This window comes from Theropithecus gelada, chromosome 7b (genome assembly GCF_003255815.1).
Source record: "Theropithecus gelada isolate Dixy chromosome 7b, Tgel_1.0, whole genome shotgun sequence".
In the NCBI taxonomy this organism is placed as follows: Eukaryota; Metazoa; Chordata; class Mammalia; order Primates; family Cercopithecidae; genus Theropithecus; species Theropithecus gelada.
In genome coordinates this window covers 107,881,548-107,906,303 of record NC_037675.1, presented here as the reverse complement: position 1 = coordinate 107,906,303, position 24,756 = coordinate 107,881,548, and the positions used below count along the sequence as shown (strand labels likewise).

At 41.2% G+C, this 24,756-nt stretch overlaps 2 gene segments (V, D, J or C); both read left to right on the top strand.

The window, feature by feature from the left end:
- The window catches only part of LOC112628818, a 1,133,279-nt gene that overhangs the window by 494,611 nt on the left and 613,912 nt on the right, over positions 1–24,756 (top strand).
- Positions 10,115–11,205, top strand: LOC112628832. The segment is given in 2 exon segments: positions 10,115–10,233; positions 10,337–11,205. Coding segments are annotated over 2 exon segments (447 nt in total).

The window sequence follows — 24,756 nt, the reverse complement described above, 5'->3', positions numbered from 1 at the left end:
ACTCCTGTTGTCTTTTTTTTTTTTTTTGTTTTTTTTTTTTTTTTTTGTATTTTTTAGTAGAGACAGGGTTTCACCGTGTCAGCCAGGATGGTCTCGATCTCCTGACCTCGTGATCCGCCCGTCTCGGCCTCCCAAAGTGCTGGGATTACAGGCTTGAGCCACCGCGCCCGGCCCTCCTGTTGTCTTATGAAGACCCAGACAGACTAATGCCACATAACTCTGTTAGCTCTATCTCCTTGAGGGAGGAGCAGCCCTGAGGCTGGGCACATCTCTCAGATTTCCACATAAAATTGGCAAATATACTAGGTCTCATATAAAAATGTGTCATGACCATATTGGCCATTTTTGGGCAAGATCTCTGAAACCAGCCCTGGTGTCTGTGCCACAAAAGTTGTCTTTTCATTTGGACGTAACAAATGGACAAAGAGTACCAGCTGGATGGACACTGACCACTGACCATCTTCTGCTGTCTCTTAAATATGTCACAGGAAACCACACCAACATCACCAGCATCACTGTTTTTCTTCAACTTCATTGAACGAACTATAGAAATGATCCCTAAAAGTACAGACTATTTCTTCAACTTTCTAAAATGGGACTGAATCTCTTCCTAAACGAGGAGCTACATGGGGTCTGAGATTTGTTCCCTTCTTCCCAGTCTTCCCCAAGTACCAAGGGCAGAATAGACTTTTAGTGAAATTTGGCTGTCACTGCCCCCAGCACCATACCACCACTTTCTAAAATCTGTATACTGCATCCATTCTTCTGTGGGTACCCCATATCAGGCTACCCAGGAATGGCCAGGAGCTGGCATCACCTTCTGGGCTGAGTCCATGAGTTGTACGCACATGTGATTTCAGTTACACAGGCTCTACTGCAGAACCACACCTGTGTTCTGAGGAGCTCAAGCACTTGCTGCTCTCAGTCGTTCGCTAATGATCACACACCTGTTATTAATGAAGGTCCAGATGGCCCCATCAGCTGCAGAGCAGTGGAGTAAATGAGCTCATAGGTGGATCGGTCAGGCAGAAGTCAGACAATGGGATGGGTAGGCTGGACCCTTCTATTGTCACTGAGGTTCCAATGGATTTTAATGGAATAAAACAATATTAACAACAAAGGGACAGAAAAGAATACTTGATCTTGAAAGTATTTAATGTTCAGGAACTTTATTTGGGGGGCTAGTGAAAGACACTTTTAAATGGAAAGCCCTGAAGCACATACAACAGCTGACAGTGTAGCCGCTGTTCACATGAGGGCTGAGGAGACAGATGATAGGGTCCGTTCCTCCAAGATGTTCCTGGGTGTGTAATGGTTGGACTCCTCATGCATATGAAAATAAGAGCCAGACTCAGGTAGAAACGAGGGCCATACCCCATAGGAAAGGAAGAAAAAAACAGATGGGCATCCCTGGAGAGAGCTCATTAGATTTGGTGGTTTTAAGATGAAAATTTCTTCCAATGGTTTTATTGTTCTAAGCTAAATATAAATCTCTTCAATACACTGAGAATTAAAAGGAGGATGGAGCTAGAAATTGAGAGAGGAAACAAATCATGTGAGACCAGAAAGCAAATCCACAAAAAACTGTCACATGACAGAGGCCAGAATGGAGCTGATGCTGCTATGTCATTATTCTGCAGACCAAGATGACCATGTAGGGAAGGGTCTTGAACAAATGGGGACGTTCTCCAGCCTTCTGCATCAGCCTCCTTCTTAGGCATGAGTAGTAATCATGGTTCTGGAGGTGACCTTCCAAATTTTCCTGTCCATACCTCTTCCCGCAGGGGTAGAATGTCTTTTCCCAAACACAGTGGTTTCTCACCAGTGTCCTCAGCTTCTCCTCCATTGTACTTACACTGCAGATTAAGGATTTCATATGGATGGAGTTTCCTGGGAATCCTCTATTTTCGTTTGTTTCTGTTAACTCCACCACAGCAAATAGGACACAAGTTTTAGTGGATTTCCCCTGGAGATGGTGGAGGTGAATCCAGGTGTTCAACAGTCCTTACTGCTCTTCTCTTCCTGTCAACAGCACAGGACAGCAGATAAGGGAGTTGACTGTGAATTTTTCAAATTCCTGGGAAAAGCCTGCAAGGACTAGTAGTTTCACACTCTAACATCATTAGCGCATGCATCCAGGAAAAAAAAAATCACTAAATATTTCCAGGTAAGCCCATTCCTCTCTTAGTGCCATCCCGTGGCACCTGCCCTGAGTTCACTAACATGTCGGCCCCAGTCCTCTCTGCAGGCGTCTGTCTCCTCAGATTTCAGTCTTCTTGTTTGCTCTGTGAAACCAACTTAGATATGGTACAGGTTTTTCTTCTTCCTTTATTCGCAGTTTTTCAGGTTTGTTGTTAATGAGAACAGAATAAGATCATGGTTTTCTCTTCGTTCACATTCCCACACTGAGTAGCTGTTTCTACATGAAAGCTAGAAACTAAGAAAACAAATCAAATATCTGTATCCATTACAGGTGAATGTTAAACAATTTGACATATGATTATGAACTAAAGTACAATGCAGCATTAGAATCAAGGCATCTCTCATTCACATAAAAGCATGGTTACATTCGCAGATAACTGCTGAGTGAAAGTAGCTGAAGAATTAAGAAGGCACTTCATAAACTTCTATTTGTATAAACTTCAGAAGGTACAACTATTCTCAAGTAGCAAAGAAGATTTGAAATTGGTGAGAATTGGGTGTTGAAAGTAATGGGGTGGTGAGATGAAATTACAGGGAAGTGACAGAAAGATTTAGGGGTCAACTTAATTGTACACAACTTAATTGAAGCCCTGATCAAAGGGTTGCACACACACATTAACATTTTCCAAATTGTGCAGTATATGTTTGAATTAATGATTTATTAATTGTTCTTAAATAAAGCAGTAGCAAAGGAAAAAATGAGTATGTTGGTTGAGGAGGAGCAAAAAATAGATGGGTATGAACACTCAAAACATCTCAGACTCTTGAAAATGCACATGCATGAACAGTGGTTCTCTCTAGATATTTTAGGAAAATAGCAGAATACAAAAAAAGAAAAGAGAGATGTCCTGGCAGGGGTGGAATCCTGCAGACCTCACTAGGCATGTCCCACACTGCCCTGAAGTTGTCTCCTCTAGGGGCACAGAGGCACAGGCAGAGATAATGGGGCGAACTCTATCCAGCTGTGTGACCTGGAATGCATTGTACAACCACTCTGTTCTGTGTGTAATTTATCTTCCTTAAAATGTAACATTCACACTTGCATTAAATGTACTCTGTAAATATGTAAAAATGAAATAAGATGATGACTGCTAAATGATTATCAAGGCACAATCATATAATATAAAATGACGTTTTCCTGAGTGATAAGATCACTACCAATCTCCCCCAGGGCACTTTATCTGCTCTGAGCCCTGCCCCTCCTCAGGATTCCCATCCCAGAGCTTTCTATACAGTAGGAGACATGCAAATAGGTTTCTCCCTCTGCTCATGAAAACCAGCCCAGCCCGGACCCTGCAGCTCTGGGAGAGAAGCCCCAGCCCTGGGATTCTCAGGGGTTTCCATTTGGTGAACAGGACTAAAGACAGAGGACTCACCATGGAGTTTGGGCTGAGCTGGGTTTTCACTGTCCTTGTTTTAAAAGGTGAACTAGAGAGATTGAGTGTGAGGGAAAAAATTTGAGAGAAATAGTGGATATGTCAGGCAGCTTCTGACCAGGATGTCTATGTGTTTGCAGGCGTCCAGTGTGAGGTACAGCTGGTGGAGTCTGGAGAGGACCCAAGACAACCTCGGGGGTCCCTGAGACTCTCCTGTGCAGACTCTGGATTAACCTTCAGTAGCTACTGAATGAACTCTGTTTCCCAGGCTCCAGGGAAGGGGCTGGAGTGAGTAGTAGATGTATAGTATGATAGTAATCAGATATGTTATGCACAATCTGTGAAGAGCAGATTCACCATCTCCAAAGAAAGTGCCAAAAGTCACTGTATTTGCAGGTGAACAGTCTGAGAGCAGAGGGCGTGGCTGTGTATTACTGTATGTGAGGCACAAGGCACGAGGCAAGAAGATGTCAGTGTGAACACAGACAAAGAATTTCCTGCAATGATATGGGAGGAGGCTGGGCTAAAGGGGACACTCAGAACCCACAGAAAACTAGGGAAGGTGCAGATGGTTGTCACGGGCTGCTTTCCTTCAGGGTCTGTGGCTTCCTCTGCATGCAACAGTTTCCCTGTGAGCCTCTCTACATTTGTGATTCTGTGGCTACCCCTGAGGTCTCTGGATTAGAAAAGTTTATTATAAGAAGAGGAAACACTCTCATTTGTCACCAAGGCACATGTAAGTAATGGAGGCATAAAAATGCGCAGGAGTTGGGTGAGGCTCTAGACTCCGTCACCCAAGAATGCCTGTCTCTCAGCTAGTGCTGGAGATGGGTAGGAATTTGATGGAGCTTCCCTAACTACCTCGTGGTCTAAGTTAAGTCCAGAGAGGCCACTGGTGCCTCCCAGAGCACAGCTGTCCATCAGGAATCTCTCTCGCATGTGTCCCAGCAGCAGCCACGCCTCAGTATCTCCACTGTGCACAGCCATTGTCTGGGAGGAGCTCCCCGGATGGGTGTCTTTGGCACACACCAGGTGACGGGTGTCAGAGTGCAGTGCAGCAGCTGGCTGCCTGGTCTATTGGGCTCCCTGATGCTGGAGGGACAGGAGGTGCATTTTCAGGGCCAGCACCCTTTTTATGGATTTTTATATAAAAACCATGATTTTAAATCATTTTCTCAGATGACATAGATAACTAAGAACATAATCTGCAAAGAAATCGTAATTTTCAATGTTACCTCAAATGTATAGTTTTCTGATTCTGTGTAAGATCCAGACATATTATTGCCTTCCTCATGAGAAATTGTGCTAGTAAGTCTGAAATCAGTTTTTTCTCATATTCTTTGTTTTCTGCCCAAGTACAGAGATCTTGATTAAAGTAAGTTAGGTTCCTTCCACACACTAACGCTCACTTCCCGCAGAGAAAGAGCAGAGGTTGTCCTCACTCTGAGTCTGAGGGAGGAGCTGTTCCTGTACAACTCAGAGCCTGAAGAGACCTCCAGGTGCAGCTTCAGAGTCAGGTATTTCTCCGTGTAAGTGACCTCCAATGCCTGTGATTGCTGCTCAGCTCTAATTGTGGGTTCAGAATTAGGACACCCTTTGTATGATCACATCTGAATCCTAATCTTAAAATCACAATTATCATGGACAGAGATAGTTCAATGCCCATTCTCCTGACATCAGTTTCTCTTTATTATAGGGTTCCAAGTATGGAGAAAATGTGACAATGTATTTGTGTGAATCTAACATCACAATCCACTGCATTGCTCTAGGAAACACAAAAATTGAACACAAGTAAGCTTTTCATTCTCATAAAAATGTGTGTATTTGGGGAATTTCAACGTGTTATCCAGAACCTGTACATGCAACCAACTGTGTTTCTCAGTGCAGTCTCGGCCTGGTGAAGCTCTCACAGACCCTCTCCATCACCTGCGCTGTCTCTGGATTCCCCATCATAAATAGTGCTTCCTGCTGGATCCATCAGCCCCCCGTGGGAGGTACTGGAGTGGATCAGGTGCATAGGTTGTGAAGGGAGCACGCATTACACCCCTCTCCTCAAGAGTCCAGTCACCAACCCCAGATCCATATCCATAAATTAGTTCTTCCAACAGCTGAGCTACATGAGCAGCAAGCACATAGCCGTGCATTTTTAAGACAAGACACAGCGAGGGAACAACTGTGTGAGCTCACACACAAACCTCCCTGTAGGGGTGCATAGGACAGCCGGGCTTGCTCAGGACCCCAGAGTCCCTCAGGAAACCAGGGGGCACTCAAGACCATTGTAGAGGCACTCAGGTCACCAGGGGCTCTCAGGAACCATCAAAGAAAAACAGGACACCAGAGGGTGCTCTGTACAGCAGGATGACTGTGGTCCTGGAGTAGTGAGCCTTAAGTCATCAGCAGTCGTGCACCAAAAAATAGTGTGACAACTTATTCTACATAGTGAGAATAAAAATAATGAATAAGAAAGAAGATAAGGGTTCAGAATGGGTGGACAACACCCAGGTCTACAGAAATGAGATGACTTTAAAAATATAAGCAAAGAATAATGAGAAAAAGAAGGAGGGGATGGGGAATTAGACAGGGTCCTGGTCTAATGTCTTGGGTAGAAGTTTCTCACAATCAAGGACTATCAGCTTATTCTGCAGGTCTTAGGTCAGCCATCTGCTTAAAAACATCAGAAATGCCAGAGGATCTATGAGGGTGCTCAGTTTAACACCTCCTATTTGAGTAGATTTACAGTTGTGTAAAATTCTTAATTGATTCTTTTTTGTTTGTTTTTAGGGACAGGCTCTCATTCTGTTGCACAAAGTATGGTTGTGTGATCATAGCTCACTGTAAATTTGAGCTCCTGACTCACAAAACTTTTCCATCTTAGCTTCCTGAGTATCTCCAAGTAGATGGGCATGCCACCCCTACCCTCCTTATTTTTTAAACGTTTTTTCATAGAAATAGCATCTCTTTATGCTGCCCAGGCTGGCTGCGATTGCCAGGTCTCATGGGGGTTCCCTCACTTTGCTTCTGAAAGTGGTGTGATTATAGGGATGATCCACTGCATCTGGCCTGCATTGAGTCTTTAGTTGTAAAATATGAACCCGATAATTAACTGCCTGAATGTTTTCTGAAGTGAATTAGTTTAAAGTATCTGATAAGATTCCTTCTGATATGATTCAAGAGCAGTATTTTCTGCTGATGTTCCTTCTAATTCCCTTGCTGAAGATCACAGGGGATTCTGGACAAAACGTAGTAAAAAGGCCGCCTTAAACTCTTCATTATTAGAGTGGCTATCACACAGGAATCACTTTCAGTATTTTGTAACACATGCATGCAATAGAACAAACATGATCTCTGGGGGTAGAGTCTATAAACGGATGGGCCTTTTAGCTGCCAAGTCATAGGGTAATAACTGATGCACCCTGAGGGGTGGACCATGATTCCACAGTACTAGTGGGAGAACCCTGGGCCAAGAAAGTTTTACATTTTATACAAATTGATAATTTTTATGTAGAGATGTCATTTTTTAAACAGTCCCAGAAGTTTGTGAGTGGGATTGACTGTCTTGTATGAACAATGACAATGCCCTCCTTGATTAGATAATATTGTAAACTAGGCCGAGCTAGCGTGTTTGCTGTATTGAATCACTGTATATTTTTTAGCTCCATGTTAGCTGTTTGTTTGCCTGTTAGCGTTTGCTTGAACATAATATTTATCAGCTTGAAATTCTCTCAGCCCCGAAGAAGGGGCTAGATTTTCTTTTATACTTTGGATTAGAGAGGGGAGGGGGGATTCTAGCTGTAGCAATCTTACAGAAGTAAAACAGATAAAAAGTTAAAAAGACAAATGGTTACAGGAAAACAAACAGTTCTGGGTGCAGGGGCTTTCAATTCATCACAAGGTGACAGGTGTGGGGGCTCTGAGGGACACAAACGTAGGGGCTTTATGGTGCTATCTCCCTAGCGAGTTCCTGGGAACTGTGGACATTGCTTGCCACAGTACCTGATCAGTTAATGGGACTCTGATGTGCTGAGAGTCAGCTTACACAAGTTAACTCCTTGAGGAAGGGGGTGGGTAAGGAGTCCTTGATGTCTTGCAAATGAAGGAGCCAAATGGAGTCTGTCAGGTTTTCTCAGCTAAGGGAGAGTCTATTCATATTAAAACAAGGTTAGGTAGCTGAGGGAGAGTCTATTCATGTTAAAACAAGGTTAGGTATTACAACTACTTTATCAGAGATGAGACAACTTTAACAATTTTCACTGCAGGCATGTCTAGGCAAGCCCCCTGTGCACAATGACCTTGGTGCGTTGGAGATTCTATGGGGACCCTCTCCTGGCTGCCTAGGAGAATACTCTGCCTCCTACCTCCATCATTTTCCTCTTTGAAGAAGTACGTCTAACTGTCCTTAGAATACAGCCAAAGACCAGTCTTAACTGCTTCCAGCTGATGGGGGATGCTGTTTGGGGAAGATCTCTTGGAGGCCTATCTAAGTGACCCCAGGAAAAGGGAGCCATTATCCCAGGCTTCAGTTGCATGACCATTTGGAATTTGATGGTTTGAAAATAAGAAGAGACAAATCGGGTTATTAGAAGACATGTATCAGAACCAAACAAGTTGGTAAAGAGTTTGAAAAACAATTCCAAAGCTGCTGACACGCCCAGATAACTGGTGACTGTAGTTATGCCTGCGAAATGTGGGTGCATGGGGCTTGGCTTTTTTGATAGCTCCTGGGATTTATTTTCCCAAAGAAACCACCAGGTTAGGGGCACCCTATTTATTCCCATCACGTGGCACGATTTGAAGGATAATTGCTTACAATTAAAATATTGATCCAGATTTTTCATATTCCCCATCGTTTTTTGTTTCTTCTGGGCTGTAGCCAGAGATCATTGACTGCCCCTCAGGAATAAGCAGAGTTACTCTAAAATGCAGGCAAATGCTTAAACAACTGAGGAGATTCGAGTTTAAAGACAAGTGTGTGCTATGTTTTGAAATACAACCTTTCTCCTTCCAGTTTTGGTTTTTGTTAGCAGCAAATAATGATAAGACTGAGTTGTTTGCAAAATAAACTTTAAACTTGGCCTGTTTATTTGCGTGAAGTCCAGCAGGAATATTAATAATAATTCTGTAGAAAAATTCTTCAAGCACTAGCAGCTTCAAAGTCTAACACTAAGAGCATATGCATCCTCAAGCAACTCACTGAATATTTCCAAGCCAGCCTGTTCCAATCTTAGATACCATCCAGTGATATCTGCCCCAGGTACACTAATATATGGGTCCTGGTTCTCTCTGCAGCCTCCTCTCGCCTCAGATTTCAGGTTGTGTTTATTGTTTGCTTTCTCTCTGATTTCAACTCAGATATGTTGAAGATTTTTTTTTTATTTGTAGTTGTCCAGGTTTGTTGTTAATGAGGTCAGAATAAGAGCATAGTTTACTCATTTTTACATTCCCGTGGTTAGTAGCTGCTTTTCTCTATCAAATCCATTAACTGAGAGAACAAATCACATTTGGTTACAGGTGAATAATTAAATAGTTTGGCATATATTTATGTACTAGAATCTAATGCAGCTTGAAATCAAGGCATGCCTCACTCATATAAAAACGTGGCTAAATTCTCAAGTAATTGTGCTTAGTGAAAGAAACTAAGGAATTAAGAGTAAATTCTACATGACACATTTGTAGAAATTTTAGAAGTTGCCACTATTGTAAATTAACATGGAGAAGATTTCAGTTTTTCTGAGAATATGCTGTTAGGAGTAATGGGGATGTGAGTTGAATTTCAGAGAAATAAGAGAAAGATTTCAGGATTAATTTAATTATTCAAAACCTGGTTGAAGTGCTGAGTAAATGGTTGCAAACATAGGTCAACATTTTTCAAATCATTCACTATACATTTGAATTAATTATTTATTAATTGCACTTGAATAAAGCAATAACAAACCGATGAAATAACATTTGACTAAAATGGAGCAATAAATAGATCAACATTAACACAAAGAATATGACTGAATTCTGAAAACATACACATGAAACGTGATTCACTCTACATATTTAGGTAAATTACAGAAAGTTGACATAACAGATGGGGAATCATGCAGACCTCACTAGGTGTGGGCCACACTGCCCTGGAGTTGTCTCAGGAGAGCAGCCAGCCTCCTCTGATGAATAGAGCACAGTCCCAGATAAGAGGACTAATTTTTTTTAGATGTGTAATCTTAAACATACTGCACAACTGCTGTGTTCTCTATGTAAATTATCTTCTATAAAATATAACATTGAAACCTGCATTAAATACATAGTGTAAATATGTAAGAATAAAATAAGATTATGAGAGCTAAATGTTAATCAATCCACAATCACATAATATAAAATTACATGTTCCTGAATGATATAATTATTCCAGTCTCCCCCAGGACACTTCATCTGCAGTGAGCCCAGCCTCTCCTCAGATGTCCCACCCCAGAGCTTGCTATATAGTGGGGGACATGCAAATAGGGCCCTCCCTCTGCTGATGAAAACCAGCCCAGCCCTGACCCTGTAGCTCTGGGAAAGGAGTCCCAGCCCTGGAAGTCTGTGGTGTTCCATTCGGTGATCAGCACAGAACACAGAAAATTCACCATGAAGTTTGGGCTGAGCTGGGTTTTCCTTGTTGCTATTTTAAGAGGTGATTCATGGAGAAATAGAGAGATTGAGTGGGAGTGGACATGAGTGAGAGAAACAGTGGATATGTGTGGCAGTTTCTGACCTTGGTGTCTCTCTGTTTGTAGGTGTCCAGTGTGAGGTGCAGCTGGTGGAGTCTGGAGGAGGCTTGGTCCAGCCTGGGGGGTCCCTGAGACTCTCCTGTGCAGCCTCTGGGTTCACCTTCAGTAGCTATGGCATGAGCTGGGTCCGCCAGGCTCCAGGGAAGGGGCTGGAGTGGGTGGCAGTTATATGGTATGATGGAAGTCAGAAATACTACGCAGACTCTGTGAAGGACCGATTCACCATCTCCAGAGACAATTCCAAGAACATGCTATATCTTCAAATGAACAACCTGAGATTGGAGGACACGGCCGTGTATTACTGTGCGGGAGACACAGTGAGGGGAAGTCAGTGTGAGCCCAGACACAAACCTCCCTGCAGGAACGCGGGGGGAAATCAGCGGCAGGGGGCGCTCGGGACCCACTGATCAGAGTCAACCCGGAGGCCGGTGCAGACGGAGGCTGATTTCCTGTCAGGATGTGGGACGTCATCTTCTGACAGTTCCCCAGGGAACCTCTTAAGTTTAGAAATCTCTGCCTAACAATGTCTTCTCTATGTATTTGAAAGAAATTATTTTAATATGGGGACCTATTCTCACCGGCACAAAATGCAGATTGACGCTTACAGGGATGAAAATTCTTCAACCACGGTCACCAGGATTAGAGTAGTGAGTAAACTCAGGGCTTCCTAGTGAGTCTTCTCCAGTGAGACCCAGGACAGGGACCTCGTGAAGTTCCCTGACAAGAACAGTCTTTACGGATCCTGGTCACAGACAATAGAGAGGTTGGGCCAGGGTCAGTGTCATGCAGAACCTCACAGGTTTCACGTCTGGCCTTTCTCCTGACACTGAAGTATGCAAATCAGCATCTGCACTGATCTGGTGCTTCTTTTGTCCCTAATCCATTTACTTTCTTTTGTAGTCCTTGTTCTCATTTTTCCATTTGCTTTTCCTGCTTTCTGGAAAAGGAAGATATTTTCCTTGTGGTCAAAATTCCAGGCCTCAAGCCCTTTCCCTGGCGCTCAGGTGGGTCTCAGGCTGTGGCTGCTGCAGTCACGCGGGAGAGGCTGGTGGGACTTTCTTCACTCCTTGTCACTCAGGAGCCTCCACTGTGTTGCATGGAGACTCATCTGGAAATGCAAGTTGCCAGTGGGGACTGAAGGGGACAAGCTTGTTTGGTTAATGTGGGATGTGGATGTGTTTCTAATCCTGTTCTCAAAAACCTTCACACAGTAACGTTCTTCACTAGTGGTGTGAGGAAGAGGGTGTGAAAGTTGTCAGAATCAAAATGGAGCCACTTGTGTTATAATTTTTACAGGTGAAGCTGGAGAAGGTCATGAATAGAGGGTTCTCATGAACATATCCCTGATAACAAGAATGGATATTGTGGGGATATCTGCCCTGCCAGTCCCTGTCCATCTTTAAACTGATTCCACCCTTTTTATTCTTCTATCCCAGGATAATTGTCTCAAAACAGCTCGTGTAAGCCTCCTCGATTTTCTTTTAAAACACTTGTCTTCATTTGCCTGCTTAAATATGCCCATGCATATTCCCATTGCAATGCTCATTTTCAAATAAATATTATTTGATTTTGGGGAGTCTCTTTCTGTCTGATATTTAGGTGTGACAAGCTGCAGATGGACACGCCACTTTCCGGTGAGATGTAGGGGATGATGATTTTGGGGGATGGCTGAAAACATCCAATGTCCTCAGGGCCGGCCATCAGTAAGTGCAGGCTGGCAGTCGAAGAAACAGCTGAAGCTGCTTAATCACTATGGAGTTTGACCTTCTCCAGCTCTGCTCTGATGGAATCAGGGCCAAGCAGGTTAGCAATGATAATCTGCCTAACACAGAGTCAACTGATTACGGTTTTAATAACCTCTGTTAAAAAATTCACAACACCACCTGGATTAGTGTTTGATCAAATAACTGCAAAGCATTGTCCAGCCAAGTACACCATAAGACGGACCCTCACCCATAGAGGAAAACACTTAATATGAGTTCTAGGTTCTTACATTGTTAAAGGTGTAAAACGGATTATTTTTAAATGAGGCGATTTTTATTTTTGCTATTGAGTTGTAAAAGTTTCTTTTATATTTGAACATTTAAACTTTTTCAGATATATGGCATATTAGCCAATTCTGTAAGTTGTAATTATTTTATTGCTTTGCAGAATCTTTTTTGAAATCTATTCTTCCAGTTGTTCAATTCTGCTTTTTTTGTAGGGGCTTTGAATGTAAAATCCTGAAAAAGATTGCTAATTTTTAAAGGTTGGGAGTTTTACAATTACAGGTATTACATTTAAATATTTAAAACATTTAGAGTGAATTTTTGTGTTTATTCTAACCTAAAATTCTTAATTCTTTTCATGTGAAAACCAGTTTTCATAACACCCTCTTTCAAAGACACTATAATTTAGTCATTTTATATTGATAGTTCGCATGCTGAAAATCAGTTTGTCATCAATATGTGGGTTTACATCGAATCTCTCTATATGCATTTATGCCAATATCTTTCGATGTTTGTAAATAAATGTTGAGGCCTGGAAGTGAAATGCTCAAGCTTTATTCTCGCCTTGTTACAGACATTAGACCAAAACATTTTAACCTTTTACTATTAAGCATAATAACAGCTGTGACTTTTCTTAATGGCTTTTATTATGTACAAGTTGTTTTCTTCCTACTTTGTTCAGAATTTTTATAATGAAACCCCGATTTTTTCAATTTTTTTTCTGTGTCTGATGAAATGTTACTGAGATATTTTTTCTTTAGTTTTTTAATGTGGTGTACCAAATTGATTGATTTGAGGATGTTGAATCAACTGTGCATCTCAAGAATAAATTTGAGTAGCTCACGGTGTATGGTCTTTTAAAAGACTTTAGAATTTAGTTTACTATCATTGGGGATTAAGTTATGTCTACTAATGATATTGGTCTGTAGTTTTCTTTTATCGTGATGCCTTTGTCTATTACTGGTAAAACTATAATGGTAGCCTCATAGAAAGAGTTTAGAAGGTATACTGCAGACTGCCTTTAAAATACATTTCATCAGTGGAGAAATGGTGATAGTTTTTTCTTCAGTTTTCTCTTGGGAAGAATTTCATGTTGTTTAAAAGATATTTAGAATGACTTAACCTTGCTTATGGGCTTACATTTTATTCCTTTCTTTCATTCTTTTTGAAGAACCACTTACCTTTCCTATTTAATTTTAGGTTTATTTTTATATTTGTGCAATATATTTTGAGGTGAAACTTGGTGGATTTTTTTTTCTAATAAATTAGAAAAAATAAATCATTTAATTGACTATTTTCTTCAGGTTGATTTGTTGAATATTTGCGAAAGGCCAGTTCTTTAAGCTATGACACGTAACAAATCCCAAATGGCAGTACCTCATTGTTTACTTAGCTTTTGTGCTTATATTTTTCAGAGGAAAAATCACGACTGTAAATTGTAAATAGCCAACACATAATTGTATTGTATGCATATCTGTGACTGTTTGCAGTGTTATCTCTGAGAAACAGATAAATAAAGTTTCTTTAGCTATATAAAGAAAAGAGTTTGGAAGATTGACCCCTCACAATTTTTGAAGGAGTTAGAGAAGGGCTGGCATTACTTCTTTAAATGTTAAGTCTCACTTTATGATGTAACATGCAACATATCACAGAGAATGTTCAACGTGTGCCTGAGAAGGATGTGAATTATGTGGCTCTTGGTTGGAAGATTCTATACATGTCTTTCAGGTAAAATTGTTCAATAGTGTTGTTCAAGTTCAGAGGCATGTTAAGAATTTTCTTTCTGGATTTGCTATACATTATGGTCATGAGGTATTAAGGTCTTCTCTTTTTTTTTATTGTTTTCTATTTCTCTATATCTCTTACAGTTTCCTTAATGCAGTTATATTTGTAGTTGTACACATGTGTAAAAACTAAAATCATAGTTGCTAAATGAGTTTTATGGCACAGTCAATTTATAAGTAATATTTTTCCAAATGCTACCATTGCCACTAAACAATGGCAGTCTGCCATCTCCTCTGGGCACTGCCTTCTTGTCAGGCGTCCCACACCGGAGCTTACTATAGAGGAGGACGCATGAAAACAGGACTCTCTCTCTCCTGGTGAAAACAATTCCTGAACTGCAGCTCTGGGAGAAGAGCCGCAGCCCTGGGATTCCCAGGGGTTTCCAATTGGTAATCAGGACTGAACACAGAGGACTCTATGGGGATTGAGCTAAGCTGAATTTTTCTTGTTGCTGTTTTAAAAGGTGACTCATAGAGAAGTAGAGTGAGTGAGAGTGAGTGGATATGAGTGAGAGAAACAGTGGATATGTTTGGCAGTTTCTGACCAGGATGTGTGCGTATTTTCAGGTTTTCAGTGTGAGGTGCAGCTGATTCAGTCCATAGAGGACCTGAGACAACCTGGGAAGTTCCTGAGTCTCTCCTGTGTAGCCTCTAGATTTGCCTTCAGTAGCTACTGAATGAGCTGGGTTCACAAGACTCCAGGGAAGGGGCTGGAGGGAGTAATAGATATAAAATATGATGGAAGTCGGATATGCCATGTAGACTCTGTGAAGGGCAGATTCTTGATCTCCAAAGACAATGCTAAGAACTCGCTGTATCTGAAAATGAACAGTTGGAGAGCTGAGGACATGGCCCTCTATGGCTGTACATAAGGTCCCAGGTGAGCACACATCAGTGTGAGTCCAGACACAAAATTTCCTGCAAAAAGAAGAAAGGAGTCTGGACTGAAGGGGACAATCAGCACTCACAAACCAGGTGCAGCCCCAGGGCAGGTGCAGATGGAGGCAGGGAAAGGGCTGCTTTCCTTCGGGGTCTGTAGTTTCCTCTGCTTCTAACATTTCCCCTCTGAGCCCCTGTACGTTTACTCTTTGTGCCCACCGTGAGTCCCTGGATTAGAAAACTAATTTAAAAGAGGAAATATTCTTATATGTCCCAAAAACAGAGGTAAATATTGGAGGCAGAAAAATGCACAGCCGGCCGGGTGAGGCTGTGGATACTGTCACCCCACAATGCCAGACTCGCAACTAGTGCTGGAGAATGGTAGGAGTTTGATGGAGCTTCCCTAATGACCCTGCGGTCCAAGATAAATCCAGCAAGGCCATTGGTGCCTCCCTGAGCACAGTTGTCCATCAGGGATCTCCCACGTGTCCCAGCAGCAGCCATGCCTTAGTGCCTCCACCAAGCGCCATCACTGCCTTGGAGGAGCTCCCAGGATGGGTGACTTTGGCACACACCAGGTGACGGGTGTTAGAGTGCAGTCCAGTAGCTGGCAGCCTGGGCTATTGGGCTCCCTGATATTGGAGGGATTGGAGATGCATTCTGAGGGCCAGCACACTGCGGATTTTTATACAAAAAACATGACTTTACTTCGTTTTCTCAGATAACATAGATAATTAATAACACAGTCCGCAAACAATTGTAATTTTCAACTTTACCCCAAATTCATTATTTCTTAATTCTTTGCAGGATCCAGACATGGCATTGCCCTTCTTATGAGAAATTGTTCAATCTAAACTGAAACCAGTTGTTTCTCATATGCTTTGCTTTCTCTCCATGTGCAGAGATCTTGATTAGAGTAACTTTGATATTTTCCACACACTCACCCTCACCTCCCCAGATAAAGACCAGAAATTGTCCTTACTCTGAGTCTGAGGGAGGAGCTGTTCCTGTAAAACTCGGGGCCTGCAGAGACCCCCAGGTGCAGCTTCACTGAGTCAGGTGTTTCACTCCCTGTGATTGCTGCTCACATCTAATTGTGGGCTAAGAATTAGGACACTCTAGGTTATCACAGGTCAATCCTATTCTAAAAATCATTATCTCACATAGTGATAATAATTCAGTGTTCATTTATCTAACAGAAGTTTGTCTTTTTTATTTGGTTGCAAGTTTGAGAAAAGAAATATGTGATAATTTTTTTTTGAATTTAACCTCAAAATCTACTGAATTGTTCTAGGAGACTCACAAATTGGACAAAAGTGAGCTCTTTATTCTCACAAAAATATGTGTATTTGGGAATTTCGCCGTGTTGTCCAGAACCTGTTGACATCACCATCTATGTTTCTCAGAGCACTTTTGGCTTGAGACATCCTTGCAGACCCTCTCCTTCACCTGCACTGTCTCTGGATTCCCCATCATAACCAGTGCTTCCTGCTAGAATTATATCTGCTTGCCCCTAGAAGATGGGCAGGAGTGGATCAGATGCATGGGTTGTGAAGGGAGCACAAATTACAACCCACTTCTCAAGAGTCCATATCCATATTCAAGAAAAAATTTTTCTTACAGCTGAACTCTGTGTTTAGTGAATACATAACTATGCATTTTTAAGCAAAAGAAACAATGAGGGGACTTCATTGTGAGCATAGACACAAACCTTCCTGCAGAGGTGCATAGGACCAGCAGGGGGGACTCGGGGAAACTTGGGGTCTTAGGATGATTGTTGGGACTTAGGATGAACAGGATCAAGGCTCAACATCAGGGCAGGTGAAGCAGGGCAGAAAAGGGGCTGTAGATGTGGGTTGTTTTCACCATCATATTTCACCACCAGACACCCTCCACTACATCTCTTCTAATCTGTCTGACTGTTTATGTGATTAGAAAATGGCATTTACTTTGGGAGGCCGAGGCGGGTGGATCACGAGGTCAGGAGATCGAGACCATCCTGACTAACATGGTGAAACCCCGTCTCTACTAAAAATACAAAAAAAAAACTAGCCGGGCGTGGTGGCGGGCGCCTGTAGTCCCAGCTACTCGGAGGCTGAGGCAGGAGAATGGCGTAAACCCGGGAGGCGGAGCTTGCAGTGAGCCGAGATCGCGCCACTGCACTCCAGCCTGGGTGACACAGCGAGACTCCGTCTCAAAAAAAAAAAAAAAAAAAAAAAAAAAAAAAAAAAAAAAAAAAAAAAAGAAAATGGCATTTATGTAAACACTAATATATACCCATATGGGCGTGCATCAAGTTGTCCTCTCCATCTTATGTGGACCTTGTCCATCAAGCACTAAGGCCCTGTATTTACTAGAGTACCTCATATGTTATGGTCCAAACATGTAAGGTTTCTTTTTTTCTTGATCTCTCCTCCTCCATTCTCTCTCTCTTTCACACAAAAACAAGAACTGACACACACACACAGAGCTCCCCAACTTTAATTATCTGATGTACTGAAGCAAATTGATTAATGTGCAACTTTTCCACTTTGACTCCCATTAATGTTGTGGTAAAAATAAGAACCATGCGTTTCTCAGCTGGGCACTTCTCTAAGCTAAGTAGCAGCTTTATTTATTATAACCAGAGACCAAAAGCGATCCAAGTGTTAGCAGCTTAACTGGTAAACAAATTGTGCAAAATTCATTTACTGGAATAATACCCACTGTTACAATCAAGTACTGCTGGATACACTCAACACCTTAAAATGCTTAAAATAACAAGTACCTGAATAAGTAAAATAAGGCAAACAAATACAAGTTCATACATATAATTCCAGTTCTGTAATTTCTATAGAGTAAAAATGAATTTAAAGTTGCATAAAAAGATCCATAGTTGACTGTGGATGTGGTACAAGAAGAGAAGGTGTAGAAAGGAAAAACTGCAGGAGAACAAAAGGAAATTTCTAGGGCAATTGATTTTTTCTGTGTTAATAAAAGTGAGTATTACGTCAATATTTGTAAAATTGTACAATTTATGTAAAGATTATTTGCTAATTTCACCTCATTAAAATATTGCAAATTTTAAAATGTATAATTTGGTAGAAAAGGTGCTAGAGATGAATAAAATACGTAAACATTCAGAGACTCCTGAATATACCCATGAATGAACCCTGGACCTCGCTATACTTTTAGGGAAACACTAGAATAAAAAAACATAATGACAGGATTTCAGTACATGAAGGGAGCTTCTCAAACCCCAGGAGGCACGTCCAGCTGTGTCCTGGAGTTAACTCAGGGAGCAGGCATGTCCTTTGGAAGGAGCCATGACACGGAGCTCCCAGCATCCGTTGTAGATGACACCATGCAAATGCAGAGATCTCGACTAAAATTTTACGTGGATGTTGAGTCTGATTATGGAACATACTCACACCAAGTGAGTATGGAAAGGTTAATTACCTACATCCTTGAGGTGTCTGCTGAGAGCAGGGCAGGCCTCTTATGAAGGTCCAAAGTGTCTTGGTAGAGCAGGGAAGGAGACTGGCTCAGGGTTTTTATCACGGTTTGGTGGGGGGCTGGGGAGAGCATCCTACTTGCAGGAAGGGTTTTGTGGGGTTTCAAGGTTCAAATGGCATCAAATGAGGGAGCTCCTGTGATTTCTAACGATTTACCTTGTGTGCTTAAAAAAAAGCAAATGATGGAGGAAAGAGATTTGAATTTGTCAGCAGTCAGGCACAAAAATAAGAGTCTGATGACGTACTCTAGCAAGTATAAAAATGATGAGTAAGAAAAGAGACAAAAGTCCAATATAGGTGAACAAACAGGTCTGCAGAAAATGGGAAGATTGTTTTTTTGTTTTGTTTTGTTTTGTTTTTTTGAGACAGAGTCTCGCTGTGTCTCCCAGACTGGAGTGCAGTGGCACGATCTCGGCTCACTGCAAGCTGCACCTCCTGGGTTCACACCATTCTCCTGCCTCAGCCTCCCAAGTAGCTGGGACTACAGGCGCCCGCCACCATGCCCGGCTAATTTTTTGTATTTTTAGTAGAGACGGGGTTTCACCGTGTTAGCCAGGATGGTCTTGATCTCCTGACCTTGTGATCCACCCGCCTCGGCCTCCCAAAGTGCTGTGATTACAGGCGTGAGCCACCACACCTGGCCGCGAAGATTGTTTATAAGCAAAGAATAATGAGTAGGAGGAGGATGTAGAGAAGGATTCTGGTACAACGTCTTGTGTGAAAGCTTCTCATGATTCAAGATCATCAGTTTATTCTGAAGGTCTTAGGTCAACTGTCTTCTTCAAAGTATCAGAAGCGCCAGAGGATATGTGAGGATGCACAGTTTAACTTCCTCTAGTTGAGTAGCTTTACAATTGTGTAAAATTTTTAATTAATTCTTTTTGTTTGTTTGTTTTTGAGACAGGATCTCGCTCTGTTTCACAGGTTGGACTGCAGTGGTGTGATCATAGTTCACTGTGATTTTAAATTTCTGGCTCATAGAATCCTCCCACCTCAGCCTGCTGAGTAGCAAGTTGCTATGTTTAGAGGGCCTTCATCTACACCCATCTGATTATTTTTATTCATTTTCTCATAGAAACTAGGTCTGCCTATGTTGCCCAAGCTGCTTTTGAACACCTTGTCTCATGCAATTCTGCAGGCTTGGCCCCTCAAAGTGTTGGGATTACAAGTTTGAGCCACCTCATCTAGCCTGAATTGATTTTTTGATGTAAAATATGAACCCAATAATTGATTCCCTGGATTTCTTCTGCAGTGTTTTGGTTAAAAGTCCGTTAACAGACTCCTTCCAATGTGGTTGAAGAACAGTATTTTTCCTGAATGTTTCTTCCAACAGACATGATTTCCTGGTTGAAGGTCACAAGAAACAGTTAAAAAGTTATAGTAAAAAGGCAGCCTTAAACTGTTGGTGATTGCAGTGTGTATGGTACAGGAATGACTTTTAATAATTTGTAACACATGCATGCAGCAGGAAAAAGGTGAGTGATGAGAGTCAAATCTCTGCATGTATGGGTCTCCTAGCTACCAATTCATAGGGTAATAACTGACATTCCCTGAGGAGTGAACCACGATGCCACACGTGCTAGCAGGAGAAGACTTGGCCAAGGAAGTTCAACATTTTATTACAGTTTTTATAATTTCTATTTAAAAATGTTATTTTTTTCAACTTTTCCAGAAAATTGTAAGCAGGATTGATTCTGTATTAGATGAACAATGGCAATGACTCCCATGCTTAGATAACATTACGAGGTTGGTAAGATTCTGGTTTGACGTACTGATCCACTGACTACAACATTATTTCAGTTTCCATGCTAGGTTATTGTATGTTTGTTTGCATTTACTTTCAAAGTTATATTAAACTGGACTCTATAATGTAATAATTCATCCGAATGTTTCTTCCTCTGCTGTATATTTTGAGGGGTTTCTAGAATATGTAAGAATCCCCTTTGCTTGCAAAATATTCCAAAGTCATGCAGTGCTCTAAAACATATGTATTTAATTCGCCCTACTAAATACAATAACTTCTGCCTTCTGGGCTGATTTTACATCGTGTAGAGAAATACATCCTAAAATAAGTTTGTACTACCAATATGAATTACTGGATAATAACCTTCAGTTTTATTTTTGAAGTGTTATCCATCAATATATAATCTTAAATCAAGGATCTTAACAGAAATCTTACCTAAGGGATATTTAATTGTTTAAAATATTTACATAATAGAGATGTGAGCCCAAAGTATCCAGCCATGTCTTCTGTCTATCACATTACGAACTACATAGTAACTTTGACTTCATTTGGGACTTGTTATAATTTTCAAATTAGTTATTTATTTAGCTTAATGCCTCTAGATTATTATATGTGGCTATTTTAGCAGAGCGTGAACAAAGACAACGTAGGCTGACTAAGTAATTAGAAAAATCACAATCTAATGAAACAAGAAACCTGGATATGAGAGCCTCCGGGCTTGGCTAATTTGACAGCTCATGTATCAAGGTAATGTCTTGTCTCAGTTTTCCACACTGATGCATCCAGAAAGTCAGCTTCACTCCCGCAGTGACTCCAGTCATGCAGAGACATAGGGACAACATTCCCAAGGGTCACATATTGTCTGGAAGTGAGGAATAGACAATACTGAAACTCTGCTCTGAATGACCACGAAAGCCCCAACAGATCACCTCCCCTGCCTCCATGACTAGAACTGCACCACGTGCCCATGTGGACAGTCATCCCTGATGGGGATAATAAGACTCCATTGATGAGGCCAACAATTTTATCATATGAATTACTAAAGACTGATATAAAGGTTTCAAAATTTAATCTAACTCTGTTCTTTCATGTCCACCACATCCGCCAGTGATCCTGTGATACCTTGTTTTTCTTTTCTGCTTGACTTTGTCTCTTCACCTTGTTCTGCCCTCCAGAGAATCTCTTTCAGCTTCATCGGGTGCCTTCCATTGTTACATTTATCTGACAATTGCTAAATTGGTGGAATGCATTAGACTAAAGGGGGAGTCTCTAATCTCTCCTGGGTCTGTATTCCTAGGAAGGCATTGTGACCCTGAGTCTGAATGTGACTGTATTAATCAGGGTTCTCTTAGGGGAACAGAATTAATACATATATATCTCATATATATTTACTTTATACATATACATATACACACACACACAGAACTGATATATATATATATATATATCTTATATATACTTAATAAACCCATACAAATTTATGGGTTTATTTATAAACCCATATTTATGTATGGGTTTATTAGGTATTCATAATAAAAGAGGGTTCTCTTAGGGGGACAGAACTAATAAATATATATCTCATATATATTTACTACATATATCTACAGAACTAATATATATATCTTATTATATATACTTAATAAACCTATGGGTTTATTAACTACAAACTTACACAATTGCAAGGTTCCACAATAGGCTGTCTGTAAGCTGAGGATTAAGGAGCGCCAGTCCGAATCCCAGAACTGAAGAACTTGGAATCTGATGTAGAATTACATTTTGTTTTGTTTGCCCTTTTTGAAGAAAACAAAAAATGGAAAAACATTCCATGCTCATGGTTAGGAAGAATAAATTATCATGAAAATGGCCATTCTGGCTGGGCGCGGTGGCTCACGCCTGTAATCCCAACACTTTGTGAAGCCGAAGCGGGTAGATCACGAGGTCAGGAAATCGAGACTATCCTGGTGAACACGGTGAAACCCCGTCTCTACTAAAAATACAACAACAAAATAAAAATTAGCTGGACGTGGTGGTGGGCGCCTGGAGTCCCAGTTTCTCTGGAGGCTAAGGCAGGAGAATGGTGTGAACCCGGGAGGCGGCGGAGCTTGTAGTGAGCGGAGATCGCACCACTGCACTCCAGCCTGGGCTATAGAGTGTGAAGAAAGAAAGAAAGAAAGAAAAGAAAGTAAGAGAGAGAAAGAGAGAAAGAGAAAGAAAGAAAGAGAGAAAGAAAGAAAGAAGAAGAAGAAGGAGGAGGAGGAGGAGGAGGAGGAGGAGGAAGGAAGGAAGGAAGGAAGGAAGGAAGGAAGGAAGGAAGGAAGGAAGGAGGGAGGGAGGGAGGGAGGGAGGGAGGGAGGGAGGGAAGGAAGGAAGGAAGGAAGGAAGGAAGGAAGGAAGGAGGGAAGGAGGGAAGGAGGGAAGGAGGGAAGGAGGGAAGGAGGGAAGGAGGGAAGGAGGGAAGGGGCCATACTGCCCAAAGTAACGTATACACTCTATGCTATTCCCATCAAGCTATCATTGACTAGCCTCACAGAATTAGAAAAAACTACTTTAAATTTCATATGAAACCAAAAAAGACCCCTGATAGCCAATACAATCCTAAGCAAAAAGAACAAATCTGGAGACATCACCCTATCCAACTTCAAACTATACTACAAGGCTGCAGTAATTGAAGCAGCATGGTACTGGTACCAAAGCAGATACATAGACTAATGGAACAGAACAGAGGCCTCAGAAATAACACCATGCATCTACAACCATCTGATATTTGACAAACCTAACAAAAGCAAACAATAGAGAAAGGATTCCCTATTCAATAAATGGTGTTGGGAAAGCTGGCTAGTCATATGCAGACAACTGAAACTGAACCCATTCCTTACATCTCATACAAAAATTAACTCAAGATGGATTATAAACTTAAACATAAGGTCTAAGACCATAAAAACCCTAGAAGAAAACCTAGGCAATATCATTCAATACACAGGCATGGGCAAAGACTTCATGACTAAAACACCAAAAGCTATGGCATCAAAAGCCAAAATTGACAAATGGGATCTAATTAAACTAAAGAGCTTGTGCACAGCAAAAGAAACTATTATCAGATTGAACAGGCAACCTACAAAATGGGAGAAAATTTTGGAATCTCTCCATCTGACAAAGGGCTAATATCCAGAATCTACAAGGAACTTAAAGAAACTTACAAGAAAGAAACTAACAACCCCATCAGAAAGTGGGTGAAGGATATGAACCGACACTCCTCAAAAAAAGACATTTATGCAGCCAACAAATGTATGAAAAAAGGCTCATCATCACTGGTCATTAGAGAAATGCAAATCGAAATCACAACGAGATACCATCTCACGCCAGTTAGAATGGGAATCATTAAAAAGTCAGGAAATTACAGATGGTGGAGAGGATGTGGAGAAATAGGAACGCTTTTACACTGTTGGTGGGAGTGTAAATTAGTTCAACCATTGTGGAAAACAGCGTGGTGATTCCTCAAGGCTCTACAACCAGAAATATCCATTTGACCCAACAATCCCATTACTGGGTATACACCCAAAGGATTATAAATCATTCTACTATAAAGCCATATGCAGATGTATGTTTTTGGCAGCGCTAATCACAATAGTAAAGACTTGGAACCAATCGAAATGCCCATCAATGATAGACTGGATAAAGAAAATGTGGCACATATACACCATGGTATACTATGCAGCCATAAAAAAAGATGAGTTCATGTCCTTTGCAGGGACATGGAGGAAGCTGGAAACCATCATTCCCAGCAGCCTAACACACGAACAGAAAACCAGGCAGTGCATGTTCTCACTCATAAGTGGGAGCTGAACAATGTGAACACATGGACACAGGGAGGAGAACATCACACAACCGGGCCTGTCAGGGGGTGGAGGATAGGGAAGTGATGGCATTCAGAGAAATACCTAATACAGGTTACAGATTGATGGGTGCAGCAAACCACCATGGCATGTGTATAGTTATGTAACAAACCTACACGTTCTGCACATGTATCCCAAAACTTAAAGTATAATTAATAATAAATATTAAAAATTGCAAATGGCATAGATGATAACTATCTAATGATGAAGGGATCAATTCAACAAGACAACATCACAATTCTAAATTTGATATGCACCAAACACTGGAGGAAGTAGATTCATGAAACAAGTACTACTTGATCTAATAAATGAGATAGATAGCAAAACAATAATAGTGGGAGACTTTAATACACTACTCCCAGCACTAGACATATCTTTGAGACAGAAAGTCAACAGAGAAACAATGGACTTAAATGACTCACTGGAACAAATAGATGTAGCAGATATTTACAAAACATTCTGTCCAGAATCTACAGAATAAACATCCTTCTAATCAGCACATGCAACATTTTCAAGATAGAACATATAGTAGACCACAAAATTAATCTCAATATATTTTTTAAACAATTAAATTATATCAAGAATCTTCTCAGACCACAGCAGAGTAACACTAAAAGTCAGCTCTCTAAAGAACCCTCCAAACT